General features: G+C 51.1%; 5 protein-coding genes across 6 annotated transcripts; 2 read left to right on the forward strand and 3 right to left on the reverse strand.

Annotated features, from left to right (window-relative positions):
* Positions 1-1318: 1318 nt before the first annotated feature.
* Positions 1319-6650, forward strand: FVEG_07417 (hypothetical protein). Of its 2 annotated transcripts, XM_018896065.1 has the most exons (4): positions 1433-1571; positions 1639-4265; positions 4317-4498; positions 4548-6650. In XM_018896065.1, the coding sequence occupies exons 2-4, from the start codon at positions 3156-3158 to the stop codon at positions 5917-5919; spliced, it is 2664 nt and encodes an 887-aa protein (XP_018753451.1). In that variant the 5' UTR covers positions 1433-1571; positions 1639-3155; the 3' UTR covers positions 5920-6650. The 2 variants fall into 2 exon arrangements, with proteins under 2 accessions (XP_018753450.1, XP_018753451.1); XM_018896064.1 differs by having other exon boundaries at positions 1319-4265.
* A 31-nt stretch (positions 6651-6681) lies between these two features.
* Positions 6682-8420, forward strand: FVEG_07416 (hypothetical protein). Its single transcript, XM_018896063.1, has 3 exons — positions 6682-6905; positions 6972-7207; positions 7266-8420. Exons 1-3 carry the CDS (start codon positions 6821-6823, stop codon positions 8253-8255), a joined length of 1311 nt encoding a protein of 436 aa, XP_018753449.1. The 5' UTR covers positions 6682-6820; the 3' UTR covers positions 8256-8420.
* Positions 8036-14760, reverse strand: FVEG_07415 (hypothetical protein). The gene is made up of 2 exons (XM_018896062.1): positions 14678-14760; positions 8036-14607 (listed from the first exon to the last, which is right to left on the reverse strand). Exon 2 carries the CDS (start codon positions 13358-13360, stop codon positions 8894-8896), a length of 4467 nt encoding a protein of 1488 aa, XP_018753448.1. The 5' UTR covers positions 13361-14607; positions 14678-14760; the 3' UTR covers positions 8036-8893.
* A 95-nt stretch (positions 14761-14855) lies between these two features.
* Positions 14856-15279, reverse strand: FVEG_16093 (hypothetical protein). The gene has a single exon (XM_018905334.1). The coding sequence runs from the start codon at positions 15254-15256 to the stop codon at positions 14879-14881; it is 378 nt and encodes a 125-aa protein (XP_018753447.1). The 5' UTR covers positions 15257-15279; the 3' UTR covers positions 14856-14878.
* Positions 15280-19230: 3951 nt separating this feature from the next.
* FVEG_07414 (hypothetical protein) lies at positions 19231-21323 on the reverse strand. Its single transcript, XM_018896061.1, has 3 exons — positions 21161-21323; positions 20163-21069; positions 19231-20079 (listed from the first exon to the last, which is right to left on the reverse strand). The coding sequence occupies exons 2-3, from the start codon at positions 20302-20304 to the stop codon at positions 19469-19471; spliced, it is 753 nt and encodes a 250-aa protein (XP_018753446.1). The 5' UTR covers positions 20305-21069; positions 21161-21323; the 3' UTR covers positions 19231-19468.
* Positions 21324-21339: the final 16 nt, after the last annotated feature.

Raw genomic sequence — 21339 nt, forward strand, 5'->3', positions numbered from 1 at the left:
GACAACGGTCGACGTTGATAGAGTTACCGGCCCGTTTATTGTTTCTTGTAGAGGTTAATTTGACTCAAGGTTTGGCTGCACTGCACATCGTATCTCAGGTCGTAATGCCACTGATGGCTCAAGTCAACGCCTTGGATTCCCGCAAAATATGCTTATATTGACTTCCAACTCCGGTTCGGGGGGTTTGTTCCCCCTTGTTGATGAATGGCCAGTCGCTTAACACAAGGTCACATTTGTCTTATCAGCTGGAACCCCTCTGTATCAGCTAACAGATCTGCAAAGGCTGGCCATTGACCTGGCTATTTTTATCTGCTGGGGGCAACTGACAACGAACCATGAAGTCATGAGTCGACTCAATCTACTGGGAACTGTCCAATGAACACACAGTTCAATATCAGCACAAGAACTCAGCTCCCCCCCTTGCTGCCTTGAATTTCCCCCCCTTATCACTGTCATTCGAAAGGAAGAAAAGAAGGACGGATGGAACACGTAGGGGGCACATCAAGCAGGCTAGCTGTTGAGGTTGTCAGACGTGATGCCGCATCCAGCGATATGCACCGACTGGCCGTAGACTATGTCTCGGAGCATTTAGCTAGAGACGCGGCGGATGCGGACCAGATCACCATGTACAATGTGGCTTGACCCTACTGCTGATCTCAGCCTTGGCAGCGGCTTGCTCTTCATCAATCTGCTTCAATTGGACCCCTGAGAAAGAAACCGTAAATCTCGTAATAGCATCACGGCATCTGGGGTGATATTATGGAGTAAAGTCCAGTGACTGCTTTCAGGGACCCGATGACGAGCTTACTGGATCGTGCGAGATGGAGTTGCGGCATGATCTCCGTCGTTCAATGGGAGCAGGGGACAGGGGTGCCGGCTGGAGCAAAGCACATGCAAGGCGACTCGCAAGCATGGGTTTGACTATGCTGTCTTGGGTCATATCCCCAGGACACTCGGGCACAAAACAGACGCTATCATAGCAACCTGAATTAGAGACATAAACTTGTTCTTCTGATGAATTGCATTGACGGTCATATCCGTGTGATATTTGAAAGAGTATTACATAGAATCACAAGCGACTCTTTATCTTCGAACGACACACATCAGGTCTTTGAGATAACTCGGCCGCTCTCTCGGCCGAGTACATTTCGACTTATGGGAGTCGTTGCCGGACCAGGGGCTGTGTGGCATGTCATGGCTCCAGCCAACATGGAACGTTCCATTTTCAGCCCAAGCCGGCACCCTCTCGTACAAGCGAACGATCAATCACAACTGACCCAATGATATCGCTCTGAACTTTGCAGTTGTCGAATCATTCAAGCAAGAAAGACTTTCCAAGGTTGAACTTGCGTTATTCGGGTCCAGTAAGGCGTTGTCAGTCCTCTTCGAAACATTCGGAATTTCCTTCTTTTCGGAACAAATTACGGGAAAACGAGACTTCTAAGACAACGGCGCCATGTGGACGGTAGGAAAGCCTCATTTGCAGGCTATCGGCGGGAGCCGGCTTGGCTACAGAGCCAGTAAGAAGCACGGCTCTCGCTCCCCCACAACATTGTGTCTTCCTTCAAATTGCAAGATAACCACTGTCCTAGGGCAGTCTCCTCATTTGATTGGAGCAAACTGACTGAAGATCGATAGAGCTCCTTTGCGTCGAGATACTGAGCTTCGCAGCAGAACTTGCGTCTCGGTACCCTGATTCGCGCTCAAGCAGCAATCCTTCCAGGGTGACAACGCCTGGCAAACTTCGTCACTAGCCACTTAGACCAACTCACGGTGTGGCCTCAGAAACAGCAGGTCGAACAGACAGTGGCGTGCGCCACGGCCGAAGCGATCGGACGGCCAGTAAAGTTTCCAAGTTCAAGTCCAAGTCCCAGGCTTCTCCGAAACCATTCCCATTTCTTCTTGTCCACCGAATGTGCCGTGCCGATCGTATTGTCACTCTTGCAGCACCTGACAACAAGGGGAATAGAGTTGCGTCTTGTCTCTCGTGGTGCCTCTGATTCAGCTGAGCTGAGAGAGAACACCAAGATAACGAAGCCTTCTGGAATATTTCAGAACTCAATCTTCTCAGAGCATACACACAGAATAACACGCTGGAATGCTCATCCCCTCGGCAGATTTCCCTGTCGGTACGAGCCCCCAGAGCCGTATCGAGTCAATATGATTGGTGCTTCTGAGTTAGGGTGGTGTCTCCGTCTTGTCCACCTTCTGCTTTTGGCCGTTTGGTCGCATGCTCTCACAAGCGCACCCCTGGAAGCTTCCATCTCACTGGTTGAGTATCAGCGACCCCAGCGATGGCGTTGTCTTTCTAAGTTTCTAGTGCAGCCTTATCGGCCCTTCTTTCTCTGTGCTGCTGAATCTCCAATTCATAATTCGTTCTCTTGAGGTCGTTCTCTCTTTTATCGCCTCTGCACTGCCTGGTAACTCGAGTCGTTGGTTTTGAGAGTCATTGCTGCTGTGTTTTAGCTGTGCCTGAATGCCTTTTGACCGCGTTTGGTTTTAACCATAAACCCTCGGAACTGCTGAACCGAGGATATGTCTGTTTCCCTCTTATCTCTCTCAAAGAGCCCACTCCAGCCTCCTCTAGACAACATATTGGGTTGCCTTTCTGGGAAACTTTGGCGAGGGAACTTTTGCTGGCGCTCTCTCACGCGCATTACTTGGCGTTCTGGCCGTGGACGCTCCCCGTCTTTTTTCTGGCTCCCATTGCATTGATGGTCCTATCACAGCACCGCCCATATCTTGTCTAGCTGCTGCGTCAAGTCTGGGGAACGATAACGTTAGCAAGCCCTGGCCATTGCTTTGGTGCGACTCACTGCACTGTCCTACAGGCGGCAGACACCCCAGTTCTGGTAGTGTCTGCTAGGTTGTCGTTCTTGGTTTGGTTCTGCTCGCTCTTGCCTGTACTGTCCGTTCGAGCGCTCTTCCTTATTATTATACGTACCGATAGACATGAGCGTTTCTGCCCGCCTATTCATCCTCCCGTTCTTGAACCTCCATCTGAGCTCTCCCGCTCGCCACATTAACGAGTGATGAATTCTCGCATTGGCGACTGAGGACACAGCCGAGGCCTTCGACTCGCCTCAGTCCGTCATTGACTGCCTTTCAGCCAGCAGACCGGGCCTCTCACGTCCGGCCTGGGCATCACCGGCGACATGTTTAACCATTCAGCAGGCGGGCCTCGCCCTTCTGACAACAATGAGGATCCGTCGTATGGTTTCGCCGACCAAGGCTGGCACAGGTTCACCATTAACAATAACAACACAAATAGTTTCTCGACGGGAAATTCGCAATCATATCACGATGGCGGCGCATCCTATGGCGACTCATCCAGCATGGATTGGGCGCCAACTCCATCAGCAGAATATGACATGCGATTCGATCAACACGACCCCATGTCTCAAGATGTCGAACTCGATAACATGAGCTCTTCGCATGGTGGAGGAGGCGGCGTTGGACGTCTCGTTGCGCATTTCGAGAACAAATCCTTTGCGCCCCCTCTACCTCCAAGACCATCGAACGTCGTAACAAGCCCAGTGCATCAAGAGCCTCCCGTTTCCTCGCCGTTCGGAAACTTCAGTGTCACCTCGCCTATCGTTACAAGTCCTCTCGCCAGTCCTGCAGAGCCCAACTATGGACTCTTGAGTGGTCATTCAAGAGTCACCAGTCCGATCGTTAGCCCGCCGCCAGCCCTCGCTTTTGGCGGATTTCATGATATACCAGTCCACAGTCCAGGTGTGGGTTCGCCGTCCGGTCCTTTCGGAAGTATGAACAGTTTCATGGTCAACAACAATAGAGTGACGACCCCGATGGAGACAGCATCCATGGCTGGGCCTTCAATGATGCCAAATTCTAGCATGAACGCCAAAATCACCTCACCCGGCCCAGTTACCCCAGGTGTGCCGGGTACGCCTGGATTTGCCATATGGCGACCACCAGTACCAATGACTTCCAAACCCTCCTTGGATCAACCACAAGGCAGCAGCACTTCCTCAAATTCCGGCTATTTCGCAAAACCCCCGATCCCCTCTACACCTAAACCTGTGATGAACGCCGGAAGCCAGCTGGTCTTGGATTTCAATACCAATTCCACCTTTAATGCTAAGGGCAAGGCCCCTGCGAAGCCGCCTGTCAAGCCGCCTAGGCCTGTTAGACAACCCTCCCGATCATCAGTGTCCACACCAGGCCCTTTTAGCCCTTCTATTAAACAGGAACCCTCGACACCACAACTCTCTCAAGCCTCCACCTCCTCTATGCTGCCTCCGGTATGTTTTGTGGGATCTCAAGCGGGGGAACCCATTGCTAACTCTTCTCAGAATGAACGAAGAACTTCTGTATCTCAAAGATCTCAAGCAGGAAGCCGCCCTTCAAGAGAACAGGTCCCCGCTGAGGCATGGGAATCTTTCAAGCACACAATCCGTAAATTGTATCTTGAGGAGAGGAAACCACTTAAAGAGGTCATGTCTGTCATGGCCGACCAGTATGGCTTCCAGGCAACGTAAGTCCCTATTCATCTCCCACTGAGTGCCATAACTTACCCTTTGTAGACCAAAAATGTACAAGACTCGATTCTCGCAATGGGGTTTTGTGAAGAATAATACTGAAGAGGAAGTGAAGCGCCTGCTCTCCATGAAGTTCCAGCGCGACGCCGAGGGCAAGGTGTCTGAATTCGTTCGCAACGGCAAGGTTGTTAATCTGGGCACCTACTTGAAGAGAAAGGGTGTTACCGAGTACGACTTGGTCGATTTCGAACTGCCTGCCGATTTGCCGGCACATATCAGATGCAGAACACCAACTCCGCCTCCAACACCAGGATATCTCCAATCACCGGATCTCCTTCGGGCTCAAGAAATCATCATCAGCAACATGAGAAAAGCGTTCTTGCAGTGTCGACAATTCGAAGTCGAGACTGACGCCCAAGTTGGATGGCAAACTATCATGGTGTGGGGAGCGGGCTCAAGTGATCTTCTTCTTGAGGCTAACCACTATTTCGAGATGAAAGACCACGATCAGGGTGGTCATTTCCTGATGAAGGCTTTCCAGCAGCTTGAATCAGATCTGAAGAAGTTGTCTCCTCAGGGAATCAAGGAGTTGCTTCTGGGTATGGTTCATCGCGATCCAGGAATGATGACAGCCCTCTGCAAGTATTTAGCGGCTTACTCGACGACCAACTTCGAGAGGTCACATCCTCTGCGGCAGATCTTCTCTTGCTTATATGAGGTACAACAGAAGCATGGCCCAGGCACGCTATCGGAATTGCTGTGGGGAAGCATTCCAACCATCGCTGAGGAGCTGGAGGCCATTTATGGTCGCAAGCATCCCTATGTGGCTCGAACATGGGTTGACCTCGCCATGTTTTATAACCATGTGAATCAAGAGCGACTAGAAAAATTGGTTGGAGAACTGCGACTGCTGCAGCGACAATTGGAGCAACGACTAGGCCCTGAAAGCGTCGACGTCCTCGTTCTGCGATATACAATTGTTCAGTTGATGTTCGCGGCGCACCCTCAATCTGATGCGACCAAGCAAGCAACGATCGACCTCTGGCATCACATGAGAGGCATGGGACTTCTATTCCCTATTCGTAGCCAGCAACCGAACATGTTCTGCTATCACAGTCCCGTCAAGGTCGATCCTTGGACGAAGCGCTGTCGGCGTCGATACGATTCTGGTGTTCAATTCTTCGAAGAACATGCCGGGGTTCGTGTTGTCGTGTACTTCGAGGAGGACTTCCATACCACGGAGCACGCACCAGAACATATTCCTCACCAGCAGCAACAGCGCCAGCATCAGCACAGCCACCAATACCAACATCGGCAGTCACAGCAGCAGCAACGCCCACAGCAGCTCCAAGCACAGGACTCGTGGGCGGCCGCGATGGGGCAGCAAATGTCGAGCTCAAAATATTCGTTCATCTGAGCAGGATCTCAGATGGTTTATTGTTCTTGGTCCCGATGCGTAGGATCGGGATCTGACCTATGTAATTCGACGAAGCCTGTGTTTTCAACAAGTATTGGTGACGGAGGCGGCTTCAACGACTGCACGATATACTACTACACGTGTTGCCAGTATATGTACATATCTTGGCACCGATAACTTTGGATTCGATCGTGATCCCATTGATGAGTACACAGCCTGGAGTCTGGTACCGAGCAAGCATATCTTTTCTTTGTGGGTTTTGACGTCTCATGGACTGGCGTTTATTCTTTGGGTTTTGTGTTAGCCAGCAAAGCACAGCGCAGCACAGCGCAGCGCAGCGCAGTGGGATTTGGGGGAAACGTGCTTGAACATTTTGGTTTTGGTCGATTATGATATGACATCCCCCATTGTATAATAGTAAGTAACTAACGCGCCAGGTATTGATGGGACGAGACGAGACGAGGTTGGACGATGGCGGAGTTTGGGGAGTCTTCAAAATGACGGCGCTCTAAAGAGAAATGAAGAGGTTTGCATTGAGAAGGTGCAAGGCAAGCGCGCAGGTTTGGAACCAAAGGCTGGAAGGAAGGATATGAACAAACCCCTCCACAACGAGGGAAGGCGATACCCTGGGCCAAAATTACAAGTCGATACCTTGGTAGTGAAATCAGGTAATACAAATAGACAGACATTTATCTACAAAACATATATAAATTGTATTTGTTTCCAACCACTGCTTCCGACAACATTACCTACTTATTCTTCATGTCTTCATCAGTTCCGAGGTTCAAATGGTCGCGGTAGCCATGATTCCTGCGAATCATTTCCGAGCTATCCCCGGCACAAAACGAAAACCTCTACAAATCCTCATCATGACAACCTCTCCACCGCTCAACCCCCCATCATGCGCCTATCCAACCCTTCAGCCCTCGCGGGCCTCCCTTTCACCCCCCTGAAACGATTCTACTCTTCGTCGCGCACCGTCCAAAGTGAGTCAATTCCCGCCTTTGCCCTCCCGAAGTCTCATCATGGATGCTAAACCCATGGTCTTCCAGAAAATGACGTCCTCTTCCTGCGCCAACAGGGTATTAAAGCTCCCAAATGGCATCTCACGTCCCCTCTCCGCGCCGATACGAAAATAAGACTTGGATATGGTGCCTCTATCAATTCGTCCGAGCTCATTGGTCGCCAGGTGCTTGATGTTGTGAATGATAGCTCGGGACGCCTTGTCACTCTTCATGAACCGACATTGGCTTCATACATCATTAACAGCCCTCGACAAGCCACACCGGTGCGATACAGTGCCAATTGAGCTCAGTGACTATTACTGATATACAATTGATTCTTAGATCTATCCCCACCATGCGAATACCATCGTGTCGCTCCTCGATTTAAACCTGTCCCGGCCTGGTGAAGAGGAACATGACGCAGATCCCAATCACCCGGCCCAGCCGTTTGAGATATTTGAGGCTGGTACTGGAATGGGGAGCTTGACGCTACATCTCGCTCGTGCTCTTCATGCAGCAAATCCAGCTGTACCTCCAAACCTGCGAAACACCCTTTGCACGGCACGCTACAGGACCAATGGGTTTGGTCTTGATCTGACCGACGAGGACCAGGCTGCTCTTAACTCTTACCGGTCCAGCCGTCGCGCCGTGTTGCATACCCTTGACCGGAACGTTAAACACTCGCGCGCAGCACATAAACTGATTCGCCACTTCCGCCGCTCTTTGTACTTTCCTACTATAGACTTCCATGTCGGCTCCATAGACGAGTATATCTCATCCCGTCTGGCTGAGACGGATAATCAGCCTTTCTTGTCTCATGCAATCCTCGACCTCCCTTCCGCTCACGACCACGCTTCCCGGGTTATTCAGGCCCTTCATCCTAACGGCCTTCTTGTCATCTTCACACCCTCCATTAGTCAAATCGGCGACTTCCAAACCTGGGTTGCTCGCACAGGCCAACCCATGCGCCCTGAGAGGGTAATTGAACTTGAGGTTTCGACAACGGCCGACGGTGTACTTGATACTGGCGGTGGCAAGGAGTGGGATGTCAAAACCGTTATCCCCAGAGAAAACCCCGAGGGCGCTGCAGTGCAGGTCATGCGACCTAAGGTGGGTGAGCGAGTCACTGGTGGTGGGTTTGTAGCTGTTCTCAGGCGATGGCCTGTTGATCAAATACGCCCCCAAGTTGAGTCCTCTACACAGGAGAGTTCTTCTGAAGTTGAGGATGAATTTGAGGATGAGGGAGCTTCTGAAGCTGAGGGCAACCCCGAGCTTGAAGGAACTACCCAAGCTGAGGGCACGGTGGAGACTGAGCCAGCGAAGACTGAATGATGTTCATGAATCTTGTACAACACAATCTGTATTGTAGACTTTTAAACCTATAGAGTTTAGGCATATATAAGGCAAACAATAGACGAAGCAACGACTGTAGTAAGAGTGGAAGAACAGTAATTCCGCTTGCTATCTCGGTCTGGCTCCCCAAAGCATGAATGGGTATCTCTATGCAACATGCTCAAATATCAAGTCATATCTCCTCCTCACATTCAATCATCAAGATTTCATAATCATCCCTGTCCCGTCTTTCTTTTTTTCCCCAATCCTTTGCACTCCTTTTCCAAATTCTGCGGAGTGCAATGTCCAGCATTTCCCCCATATTAAGAACCCAAAAAATGACCCCGTAGCTTGAAATACCAGTGCATCCAGTGCGTGGTCTAACCCGACCTGCGGCACCGAAGATTAATCAAACAAGTAAAAGAGAACTTATGCCTCTGCTGCAGAGGAACGAAATGAAATAAAGATTGCTTTCCGTGGTTCAATCTTGTGGTATAGCCTCTTTTTCTGAGGAACGGGCTTGCGCCGCATGGAATCTTCCAACCTGTAATGCTTTCCAATTAAGCTTGCGTAAATTGCGCAATGTTGTGACCGATAAGGAAAAGTAGAGGAAGAAAATATTGTGTTGTGTTAAGTGCTTAGACACTGGTGATGCGCTCAAGAGGAGCTCGAGCGCAGCAGACCATGAGCTTCAGGCTTGTACCGAGCTCTTCAGACTCAGAGAGTAGAGACTTATCGCTCCAGATGCTCTTTCCAGAGGGGTTCTCAGCTGCGTTCTCATAGCATCGTGTGTACCACCATCGTCCAACGCGACTGACCATCTTGGTGATGCCCTCGTCTGCCAAGGGGCTGTTATCGCTCATCATCTCGGATAGACTTGGCGGATCCTTCTTCTTCTCAGCAGTAGCTTTGCCCTTGTCGGCCTTGCTGTCTGAGCGAGTGACGGAACTTGCCACAGGCACACCCACTCGTGCTGCCTTGATGGTAGTGAAACCAACCTTGCCGAGAAGACGAACAATAAGGTCCGCGGTTGATCCGAGACTAGTATCAGGTGTCTTCTCATTGATTCTCTCTTTGAGACGGCGGACTGTACGCCGGCCCCGGTTGCCCATGTTGTTCAGGTCAACGTCAAGAATTGAGAGCTCGATGAAGCCTCCTGGCTTCAGCACACGACGAGCTTCAGTGAGGATGCTGCGGTAGTATGCTTCAGGAGCTGCGACGGGGAAGCGGTACACAACAGCCGTAAAGCTCTGAGGGGCGAAGGGAAACTTGTCAAGGTGAGAGACATATTGGATCTGATGGTGGTTTGGAGGGCTGAGAGGAAAGCTCGAAGATGAACTCTTGAGTTCTTCAGGAAGAGGAGCGCGAGGAGAGAGGTTGAAAAAGGTAGCAGCCGGATATGTTTCCGCAGCGTAGAATGACCAGTCATCGTTACCGAGGCCATCAATCACAAGGATCGAGTGCCTCTTCAGTGATCCCTCAACAGGAACCAGTTCGTGGCGAACGTCACTGAAGAGAACATGCCCAAAGGTAAGCCACTTGCTTACCGTCATTGAACCAACTCTGAGGTTGACTTGTGCGAGTGGTGACCCATCCTCCGAAGAGGAACTGGCATCAGATCGTCTTGTCTTGCGGGAAGATCGACTACTTCGCCGAGATACTTCGCCAGTTGCAGGCACCTCGGTGTTGGTATTGGTGTTGCGATCTTCATAACCCGAAACAAACTTGGAGACTGAGAAGGGAGTACTGGGGCTTGGGTGAGGTTGGAAGGCCGCCCGAAGACGTTCAGTCATATCAGCGCTGCAAGTGCTGGAGATGGTTGTTGCCTTGGATTGTCGACTTGCCTTCTTATCGAAGACAATCGTCGGCGACTCCAAGGGCTTCTCCTTGCTAGCCAGCTTCGACTCGTAAGTTTCAAGATGGAACGGTGTACCTCGTGACGAAGTTGCCGAGGGAAGTGCTTTGCCAGCATCTTCTCCAAGGAGATCATCATACTCATCCCACACCTCATCTTCTGCGGGAGGATCATAAGGCTGCGGGATCACAGCAGTAGAGCCAGAGAAGGCGAGAATGCCAGAACAGCTAGAGCTAGATGTACCAATAGTTCCCTCGGAGTCCTTGCGAGGCGAAAAGGCTAAGAACTCCTTTTCAACCCGGCTCAAAGCAGGAGGGTTGGAGTCTCTTGATGAGAGGTTGTTGGTGCTTCCTGCTGTTGAACCATCGGTAGTCAAATCAGGGACAGGAGTCGAGGGCCTGGAAGGCGAAGGGCCTTTAGCTATTGACTCAGGGTCATAGACCTCAAGGTTCTCAGGTGCCAACTGCATGCTAGCTCTGAAAGGCCTAGAAAAGCTCAGAGGTGACACATGTTCAGTACGGTTACTCACAACCTTCGGGATTCTTCCGACTTGAGGAAGTCGGCTTCGCCGACCAGCAGTGGTGCTTGTTGACGGAGGCTGAAGAGTAGGCTTCTTGGACATCAAAGTCTGCTGGGGTACAGGCAGCCGAGGCTTGGTCTTCATCTCGATGCTCTCCCGCCTTGGGGGGCTAGCTGGCTCTGCAGGTCGCACCGGGGAATTAGCTGACGACCGCATCTCTGGTGTACCTTGCGAAAGCTCGGGAGTACCACCAACACTCGGTGACTTTCCGTAAACCTCGGCAAACCTCAGGACATCTTGAATGTCCATGGGCTCGCTATCCTCTTGCTCTGACGAATCCATCATGGCGTAGAATGCAAGGGGCTTCTTCTCCACTGGTTTGACAGTAGCTGAGACCTTCTCACTTTGCTTAGGTTGCTGCGTCTGGGTTGATCTTCCAAACAGATTCCACTTGCGAGGTGACCGAGGTCTCTTGACAAGTTTCTTGGGTGCAGGGTGCGAAGACTTAGCCTCGTGAGAAATCTCCCGTTGCAGTTCGAAGTGGGACTCATCAGACATGACACTGGTATCAAAACTTGTCATAGGCGACGATGCATAACCTGATGTGTTGATGGGCTGAGGCAGCTTCAGGGGGTCATCCGGCGAAGATCGGAGACGATGGACAGATCTTCGGAAAGCCAACGTCGACTTCATCGTAGGGCCTTCAGAATCGCTGCTCTCGGAGGGACGGCGAGCACCAAAAGCTGGGTGTGGGGTGCGTGACATGGGCGATGGCCACAAAGTGTTTCGAGGCTGATCTTGAGATACTGCCAATGACTGCGAACTTCCGAATCTCGACTCCTCGGTCGCCAGGCTCTGTGAGCTTACACTTCGAGAGATTTCAGAGCTTGCATTTCGATTCTCGATAACCGCACCTCCAGCGATGACCACTGGGTTGACCCGGTCTGCGAAGAAGGAATCGTTGCTAGAACGGGGTTCCTGAGTTGTTTGACTACCAGGAGAATTGCGTGTCATGTTGCTGATACTGCCGCTGCGTCTCTTGTGAGCACCAATGCGTCCATAGCCTTCATGGCCTGTGCCAGCTACAGGGCCCTTGCGGAGAGTCTTCTTTTCCTTCTCGTTCTTCTCGGCTTGTGTTGCGTTGGCATGCTTCTTGCGACTAAAGAACGGGAAGCGCGAGAAAGAGGAGGTTGCCACATTAGGGCTCGGTGTGCGTGTCATTCGAGGTGGCTCGAGGCCCTTACCCTTCTTCGATTCGGCGGTTGCCTTGGCTACCGGTTGAGCATACAATTCGCCTCTGATGGGGAGCTGCGAGGTTGACGCTGTTCGACCTCCATGAGTGTACTGTGGCTTTGGGGGCGACAGAGCTGTTGTAGCCGCAGATTCACTTCCACGTCTTTCGGTTGATGGGAGGGATTGAGTAGAAAGATTGCTGTGGATAACTGGCATGGGGTTGAATAGTTGAGATTGCATGTCGGGGGTACCATCTCTGCTGGGCCGTGAAGGGGGCACGGCTCTTGGGGAGGCAGAAGATTGGGCACTTCTCTCAGGGGAGGGGGATCGCAAAACAGGTCTTGATACCTTGCGTACCGACTTGGGCGACGATGTCTCCTCACGAAAGTATTGTGATGACTTCCGCGGTGGAGGACTGGGTGGAGGCGGAGGCAGATTCTTGGTCTTCTTCTTGATGGTGGCTTCTCGAACGGTAGAGTTCGACGAGGATGAAGTCAAGGACTCTCTAACAGCTGCGAGGCCATGAGGATCAACGGTGATGGCATCAACCTCGTTGGGGAAACTTCCACCGGCTCTTCGTGTCACAGGAGGTCTGTTGAGGATAGGACTTTGCAGTCGGTTCTTGTTCTGGGGGCGAAGGGGTGCAACAAGACCAGGAGACTGGGAAGCAATTGAGGTTGGCGTGGTGTCGCGACTATAGGACCCTGGTCCAGGTGACTCGGAGAACCTAGTAGACGGGCTTCCACTAGTTCCAGAAAACAGTAGGCTGGCTGGAGTTGGAGGTGGAAGATCGTGTGTCGCTAACCGGAACGGAACCTCAATGCGGTTATCCGAGCTGTCAGACGGACGTCGAATGTTGCGATAACGGTCCAGTTCGGGGTAGATCACTGGTGATTTGGAAGGCTTCTTTACCTCTACAACCTCAGCAACTTGGATCTCGGCAGGGCTGCTGGTAAGTTCTCTATCCAGATGGAAGCCGAAAGCAGGGTCGAGTGAGCCTTGGCGCTTATGCTGGGACGAAGAAGAAGAGTCTGTCCGAGATGAGCCAGTCCGTGTTGTCTTGACATCACCGGATAATGATGACTTCTTCCTACGCAGAACGTTTGGGTTAGACCTTGGGTTGTCCATGGACTGGGCTGATGATGATGATCCAGAACCTCCACGATGGTTGGCAGCTGATCGTGTGGATGCTGAAGTAGAAGAAGAACCCCATGATTGGGCTTGATGATTAGGGCTAGGTCGTGGTACAGGTTGAGGAATTGATGGTCGTCGAGTGGTAGAAGGTTGAGGAGGCCTTGCTGATGGACGTGAGATGGATGAGGGCTTCGGTAATGGTCGTGGAATCTCTTCCCTCCTTCCTAATCTATTGAGTGGCTTTGGGGCATTCGAGGTAACTCCAGGCTCAGTTCCCATTGTCATTCCCGGACCAGGTCGTCTTATGCGAGACGGCTCCGAGGGCCTGGTCGGGATACCAGACCCCAATCTGTAAGATTCCATCTTCCAACCTTCTTCAGGATCGATTTCGTGTACTTAATCCCATATTTCGCTGGGAATATTCTGAACAGGTGTACAATATATATGAAAGTCCAAAAAAAAAAAGAGAGAAGAAAAGTAACCGAGACCGTGAATCGGGAGAGCGAGGTAGAGTCGTCGTTATTAGTGTGGAGGGGAATCGTTACTCTAAGAACTGGTGTGGGTAAATATATCAGCTCGAAGAGGCCTAGTTCGTTGGGTGATGGTGTGGGCTATGGGATGAACCCGCGTCTAAAAGTTTGGTTGACGGACGGTAGAGCTGGCGCTTCGGTTGATGTGATGAGTGTTTGAGGTGCGGGCTTTAGTACAGTAGTGTCGTTCCAAGGTTGGAGTGTAAGTGGAGGAAGTGAGACAGGACAAGGAAGAGGGAAAGGATAATTAGATGAGTTGAATAAGTTTAAGAGATGAATAGACAATGCAATGGCAGATAGAAGACAAGGAGACACAAGACAGTGGCAAAACTAGAGAGCGAACGGGTATAGATATGATAAGGCAAGAAAAGGAAGTAAGTAAGTCAAGAGGAGAGAGATGGTAGCAGCGGGGAGGGCCGAGACGGAAACGGGAGCATATAACTAAGGTAGGAAGAGAGAGGTACAGTAGTATTTAGGCAATGGACGACCTTTCTGGAGCCATCATCATGAGTGGACGACGACATCTGGTACATGAATACATGGACGGATGGGCAGAGGTACATGCTATGCTTGGTAGAGGAGAGAGAGGATGGAGGACTCTGACTGTGGCGTTTCTCCTAATCCTGGTCTGGTCTGGCCTGGGAGGTTGCAGGCATTGCCTTGCCAGGCATCGCATCTCGGGCGTGGAGTCCGCCCATGCCATACCATGCCATGCAATGCGATGCGATGCGATAAAACCCTCCCGCCAAGTTTGACTCATCCGTTTGGTCAGCGACAGGCTAGAGAAAACACTGCAGCCAGCAGCAACTGGTACCTAGTCTAGTATCCGTCGCTGCGGAGCACATCAACTCCAAGCGTGCTACTGCGCCGCGTTCCCTCCTTCGGGGTGCATATCCATATTATCCTATGAGAAAGCCCTCATGGCATCTTAACGCAGTGATTGGGCACCACACCCTTGTAGCGATTTGCACTCCCAATCCTGGTCGCCTTGAAGGACCCTTGGTGTGGGCTATTCATACTCCGTAGTGGGGCTTCACAGAGAGAGAGAGAGACAGAGACGGAAACGTGAGAGAAGGATATCTTTAAATGACTGGTTAACCTTGAACTGGGCTGGGCTGGGCCGTTGACATTAGTTAGTTAGTTAACTTACTTAGTTAGTAGAGTGGGCCAGAAAGGGATGGGCCGATGGCCGCTCATCATGGACCAATCTTGGATCTTTATAACCCGAGATGTTGGAGGAGAGACAGACACAAAGGGTGGGTAAACAATAAGGAGGAGTGCGTGCACAGATATGGAAAGAATAAATGTTATCAGCAAAAAGATAACATCGAATCATAGTCCAATACCTCTCTTATATGAAAAAAGCCTGACCAAGAACTGATGCGGGTGCAGGGTATATAGTCCTGACATTTGGTGGTTGCGTCCCGTTTTGGAGATGATGAAGCTGTGTGAGGGGGGGCAGGAATCGTATGTATTCCCAGTGACTGATTATCTTTTCTCTTGACGTCTCGATTTTCCAACAGTCAGGGGCCGTGAATCTATGCCCGGAGCCGAAGGACAGAGCCGTGGGTGTGAAGACAATGAGAATTTGGAGCAGGGTATCGTCATCTCGATGGGGAGTAGGAAACTGTCCGTGACTCCGAGTTAGAGTAGAGACATGACGGGCGGCGCTTGTTCCTTGTTCTTGTTCTTCAGCACAAATATGCGACGTCGTTGGAGGCATATGCATGTCTTAGACATGCATATCAAATGTCTCACTTTGTTTCTCTCCCACAGGTTAATCTGGCCTGCATGTCTCTGAAATGTCTTGCCCATAGCCAGCCTCACCTTCCAGATCCGTTGATCAATATGATGAGCGTAAGCAAACTCCAGACGCCTATCGTCTCGTCTCGTCTCGTCTCGTCTCATTGAGGGTAGTAATCATGATTGCGAATAGCAACAAAACTTGGACTGTAGTGTTGCTGCATGGACCTTCACATCCAACCATGAGTGGACCTGGCATTCGCATTTTTAGAATTCAGGGTAAGCTTTTACCGTCCCAACGGGCGAGTCCCATTATAAAATCGCCCCGCATTGGGGAAAGTCTATCATTATAGGATCCTTCGTAGGATGATCTGACAGTATTCATCTCGAATTGTATATCTTTTCTGCCATTTTCGCAGTATGACATGAAGTCCAAGACCTCGAATCAACCCCTTCAGTGGCAGGACTTGGTCGTCTTTGGTCGCTGACCGGGGGTGAGAGATCCTGGGGCGAAATACCTACACCCTCGACCCTGTCGGTCTAATACCATGCCCCAGACCAGCTGCATGAGTTGTATCTGCAGCCAAGGTAGCGGCCAAGTTGGTACAAGAATAGCATCATGAGAAGAGCCCGTCTTCATGGGCCATTCTTTGCGGCGTCTATGCTAGACGCGAGAATGTTGGGACAGCAGCAGCAGCAGTTTGCACGCCTCTCACGATGCCAGAGCACGATGCATACTCAACAGATGGGACAGGACTCACAGCTTCAGCATTCAACATCCCGCCTTATCCCGCTCTACAAATTTGCTTTGTCCCGTGAACACGAACGTCTCGTCCCTCGCCCTCCCTCCCATTCGTTGAAAATCCCAACGCAAAGCGCCCATAAGTGTCAATCGCCAAAGGGCGCATCGATGCCATTGGTTGCTGTTCAAAGATTTTCTACCAATGAATCACACGCACTCGCACTCTCGTTTCACTCCATGACCCGTCAGAATGGACCCCAGGATAATGATAACCCTCTCTCCTGCATGTCTGTCGTCCTTTTCTTTGTAAAAAGTCTACGATGAGTGAACGACTAATCCACAATGTGTCTCATCGTTCGCCAATCCTCGCTGCAAAAAACTATGTCTTGCTCAGACCCCTGCACTTGACTATTGACATGGGGTACTATAATTCGGTAGAGGCGATGGCGAAGAGGGATCTCAAAGTCGGTACAGTATCCAACAAGAGCAAAAACTGGTAAGTTGAAACGGATCGTTCAGTCATGAGCGAAGCGAAGAGCGATTGCGCGATATAGGTCTACGTATTGGTCACCATAGGCAGACAGTCAAAGTTCACCGCCATGGATTGTTAGTCTCGTGACAGGCACTTTGGACAAGATAAGACACCACGAGACCAAAAAAGCAAGCCCAGGTAAAACGGTCGGCAGCCGAAAAGAAACGCACGACCCTGGTGTTTCCGACGTCATTCCAAGACACAAGGCATTCTTTGATTCTCATACGTGCTGGCAGCCTTATCACGAGGTCAGGTCCCAAACGTTCGGTGAGAGCTTGAGCCTCTAGAGCCTCCAAGTAGGACCCAGATCGGTGTGTGCGGCTAGGCCCTGTCTCTAGAGCAAGTGGCTAGCTGAAAGACCAGCTCATAGTGCAAAGTCCGTCCAGCTTGGATAGTCGTAAGGCGAGAATCATTAATGCGCTGGCAAGGCGGCAAACGCGTCTTGACGTCGACATCTCACCGATTGTCCATGAATTCCATGTCGTACCTGGATCAGTCTTAGATCTTGCTGCAGGACCCGGCATGATTTGGTGAACCTGTTTCCAAAAGTGGCTACAAGAGAGGCATCCCATATGCAGCATGCAGCTCCGCCACAGTAACAATAAAAAATTTCCCCATATCCGCCACAGGTTCACAGATCCTTGAGGCTGGTGACCCTGATTTCTGGGAGTTGGGATGCCTTCACTGACGTGGCAGATCGCGCGTGGCTGGCCACTCCGGCAGCCGTACGTGAAGCCTCAAGCCTTACTCAGGCCAGGCCAGGTCCCCCCTGTCCATGTGGCTTGTCAGTCGGCCGAGCGAATAAGGTCCCATCTGAGATGCTTGTCCTGTCCCCTTGCAAAGTCACTCGAATTCGAGATCAAAGTACTCTCTACTTTGGGCAGCGGTGAATGCATGCAAATGGCCCCGATGTGCAGCTTTGCCTCATTGACAACTCATCAAACTGCAATATTTGCCAGCCCGTGATGTGAAGCGATGCGCAAACCCAGCACTCCCGGTTGTGAAGCTATTTCTTCGCTTGCGATGATCAAGCGGGCCTGCCTACACCCTCGAGCACAACGACGGGCTCTAAGCGTCCAACGGCAACTGGAGTCGCTGGAGTCGCTGGAGTCGGAGTGGTCCATTTGATTAGACGCCTCTACCAACCATAGCCGCCAGACGGCTCGGCGACCAGGGCTGCTTTATCGCGAGAACAGGGGTTTTACCCTCTTGATTGGCTTGTTGTCTTGAGACTTGGCTCGAGCTTAGCGTTTGGGAATGTTGACAACCACACGATCAGAGCTGTTGGTGATGATGGTCCTATCTCGCTTCCTTCTTTCTTTATAATGTCTTCCATTCTGCTCATCATCTCACCAATATTGGCCATTGAGGCGTGGCAGCCACTGCACGTTTTGCCCGGGCCCTTTCGGAGACTGCAACTATCATCCGAGAACGGAGATCGTGGCTTGCGTCGTTAAAGAACCCATGAGCCCTTTTGGGATTGCGGGATTAGCGCAGCCGCGAGTATTTGTTTCTCGTTGGGTCCAGGCGTTTCCGAGCAATTCATAATGTGTTTCCTTGGTCCGAAGTCTTGGGCTAGACATGCCATTCTCCCGATCAAGGTGTGCCCCTTCTCCTGTACATCTCTAACGTCGATCTGCTCAATGGCTGCAGATGTCTACGAATCGCCAGTATTCAGATCATCCCTGAGTGCTGACAGGGCTGATAAATAGAGCCTCGTGCTTTGCTGCAGATATGATGCTCATGTCGGACTGCCCAATATGAAGTATCAACGCTGAACTTAGATAACGTGGCCTCCAGCTTGGCCGGCTTTCGCTCACCAGCTGTAACTTCTCAGCTGTTACCAGAGATGCGCCTTTTCCTGAAAGAGGACTGAAAATTCTTCTGTCGTTTTCCACTCCTCCATGAAGGTCTCCTAGTTCAACTATCCATAAGGAGAAAAGTAAGTTGCACTACAAGTGGCACTCCATGAATAAGGGCGTCGCAAGACCAGGACCGCGGCGCCGGCAGTCGTGCAACAGCGCACAAGTCTCACGGGAGCTAGAATCAAAGGAAGGCATCCCCGTGATGGAAGCTCAATTCCGCCGTATATGTAGTGGGACCCAGGCATGGTCATGGTGTTGAGTGTTAGTGGATATGCATGTCAAGCTTCAAGTCAGCTTGGCCCCATCTACGGCTCGTATCCGAACAGTCCAGTCTCTTTGTCGCTCCGGCGGCCAGACTAACAGTAAATAGTTAGAGTTAATCGAGCCCCTTCCTGTCTGACAAGATGTGAAATCTTGAAGACCCCCTTCCCATTCAAGTGTGACCATTCGGATCGTGCGAATTCTTCCGACTTTGAAGGATGATCCCAGTAGAATCTTGCTTTACTCAAGGCCACCGTGTTCGCACAACATCGAGATAGGGGTAAGACGTCTATTGACGAGGTATGACCGGACGATTCTTTGTGCTTTTCCTCACACCCTCCAAGCTCCCACATAGGAGAGTAATGTCATCGGACAGCTGAATACTTGGACGCCTGGTTTGATATTGACCAGTTCAGGCTATGTGCAAGGACTGGCCATTTGAGAAACCGCAAATTGACGTTTTCTTGCTGTTCCATTCGGCTGCCTTGCATCAGGTTGTCTTCTCCGGGACTGTTACAAAGGCTGCTCATCACAGCCGGTTAGATCTGGAGACAGAGAACTTACCATGGACCTCAAGGTTGTGATTGATAGTGGGCATTGGTCGAACCGAAGACGCCGATTTCCTCTTTATTCATTTATCCTTGATAGTCTGCGCCTGAATATGAAAATAAGAATGTTGTACAAGTAGAAGTGGCCCATTCACCTAAGTCTGCCTGCTCCGCCCAGTTTCAGCCTATCCTCAATTTGAAACCTTTTTACTTGCCAAATTTCATGTCGTACTGGTTATGAAGAGAACTACTAGTTCCCAGCAAACCTAGCAGCACGCTTCTCTGCCTTGGCCCTCTCTGTTGGGTCATCAAGGATACCACTTCTGGTAGACGTCTTCTCCTTTCTCGCGCCGCCATCGCGACCGCCTTCCCGACCACCACGGCCGCGTCGACGACCGCCACCACCATTCCTCCTGTCCATGCTTTGTCGCTTTCCAGGGCGGTTGCCTTCACCTTCAGTGGTGCGATCTCGGCCTCGCTTTCGCGAGCGCTCAGGGAGTGCTGAATCAAGAGTAGTAGCGAGCTCCTTTTCGTCGAGGCCAAATCGCTTCGCGCGGTCGGCGCGCTTCTTGGCGTCCTCGTCCTCCTCAATACCGAACCGCTTGGCACGTTCGGCACGTTTCTTGGCTTCGTCGTCAGCAGCAGTGGATTGTAAACCGATGGCATAAGACTTCTCAGGCTCCGCAGGAGCCTCCACTGTCTCGGCGGGCTTCTCTGCTGTCGTCTCTTCGGCCTTGACGGGTGCAGCCTCGGTGGCAGGAACCTCAGCAACAGGCTCAGAGGCGGCTACAGGCGCGGCAGCGGCAGGTGCAGCAGGAGCATCGTCATCACTGTAGCTGATTTCATCCTCCTTGTTCTCAGCTGTGAAGGGTTCAATTAGCCGATGTTGTGGATGCGATGCGACGCGCGAGGGGTTCGATCGCAGTTCTGATGGAGTCACGTACCGGGCTTCTCAGCGGTTTCGGAAGTTCGATCGTTCTCTTGGAGCCTTGCAATAAGATCCGCCTTGTTGCCCGTCTGAGGCAGACCCTTCTCGGCCAGCAGCTTCTTCAGCTCAGGCACCTTGAGTGACGAATATTCGGCCATGCTGCGCAAGTCGATAGAAGCGCGTTAAGTAATGATTAGGAGACTTTTCAGGATCGGAAAAGAAGCGCGGCTAGAAATGCAATGGCTGCGACTTGGGCTGCGATGGTTTGATGGAAGAAGAGAAAAGGCTTGAGTTGCTTCGATGGAGCGGACGAGGGCGAAGCAAGGTACGCGCCTCAAACAAAGAATGGATAGGAGCGACCCACAGTGATACAAGCGTCATCCCCTAGAATCAGCCAAGGGTAAAGTCTTTATCTTATCTCCAACCAAACAAATAAATGAATAGTAGACTCGATATTGAAGACTGTAGCCTGTCTACAAGGTAGCATGTAAATTGCGAAGCCTAGAAGGTATTATTCTATTTGACTTGTCGAACCTGGCTTCAATTATCCCACTGAACGTGTTCTGTATCCAATGATGCCCTCTGTTATGAAACCAATCTTGCTTTCTTATTGGCTTGACGGCGTTTGCCTCTGTTCACAGGGAGATGTGCACGGGCCATGAAGCTCTGAAAGAAGCTCGACAAAGCTCTTTGTTGCCCGCTTTTAGAGCTCTACCTAGGTACTCTCTACTAACCTTTGTCCCTAGACTAGGTACTATGGGTATGCATTCGTTGGCATCATCAGGTCTCATTGCATTGCAGGATGCGCCAGAGACAACAACACCCTCACTTGTGCGAGTTGGCTCATGGAGCAACGGTATCTCAAGCAGAGTATGGTTGTCTTGTCCAACCAAGTCGCACATTCTGCAGCATCATAGACCGGCCTGCACAGACAAATTTTAGCCAGAGAAAGGGGCCAAGGGCTGCTTTTAGGATGCCACATGATCCGTATTGGATGGTAATCGAGGGCCTCACCTCACGTGGCCATATCGAGAGTGCATCTACTGATGTAACCCCAGATTGGCCTGTACAGCTGAGCACGCCTGTTTTTTAGGCGTGCTCGCAGGACAGTTATGCAAGTAGAGGCATTTCGGAAGATGAACTGTTGTCTCGGTGCGTATTTGTTAATGAATCATCAATATACAGGAATGGCG

Source organism: Fusarium verticillioides, chromosome 8 (genome assembly GCF_000149555.1).
Source record: "Fusarium verticillioides 7600 chromosome 8, whole genome shotgun sequence".
In the NCBI taxonomy this organism is placed as follows: domain Eukaryota; kingdom Fungi; phylum Ascomycota; class Sordariomycetes; order Hypocreales; family Nectriaceae; genus Fusarium; species Fusarium verticillioides.

Excerpts from the sequence above, each read along its gene's own strand:
- FVEG_07417 (XM_018896064.1), top strand. The coding sequence starts at position 3,156 with ATGTTTAACCATTCAGCAGGCGGGCCTCGCCCTTCTGACAACAATGAG. Across the intron at positions 4,266-4,316 it reads CCTCCTCTATGCTGCCTCCG|AATGAACGAAGAACTTCTGT; the intron begins GTATGTTTTGTG and ends AACTCTTCTCAG. Across the intron at positions 4,499-4,547 it reads CAGTATGGCTTCCAGGCAAC|ACCAAAAATGTACAAGACTC; the intron begins GTAAGTCCCTAT and ends TACCCTTTGTAG.
- FVEG_07416 (XM_018896063.1), top strand. The coding sequence starts at position 6,821 with ATGCGCCTATCCAACCCTTCAGCCCTCGCGGGCCTCCCTTTCACCCCC. Across the intron at positions 6,906-6,971 it reads TTCGTCGCGCACCGTCCAAA|AAAATGACGTCCTCTTCCTG; the intron begins GTGAGTCAATTC and ends ATGGTCTTCCAG. Across the intron at positions 7,208-7,265 it reads GCCCTCGACAAGCCACACCG|ATCTATCCCCACCATGCGAA; the intron begins GTGCGATACAGT and ends ATTGATTCTTAG.
- FVEG_07415 (XM_018896062.1), bottom strand. The coding sequence starts at position 13,360 with ATGGAATCTTACAGATTGGGGTCTGGTATCCCGACCAGGCCCTCGGAG.
- FVEG_16093 (XM_018905334.1), bottom strand. The coding sequence starts at position 15,256 with ATGCATATGCCTCCAACGACGTCGCATATTTGTGCTGAAGAACAAGAA.
- FVEG_07414 (XM_018896061.1), bottom strand. The coding sequence starts at position 20,304 with ATGGCCGAATATTCGTCACTCAAGGTGCCTGAGCTGAAGAAGCTGCTG. Across the intron at positions 20,080-20,162 it reads CGAAACCGCTGAGAAGCCCG|CTGAGAACAAGGAGGATGAA; the intron begins GTACGTGACTCC and ends AACCCTTCACAG.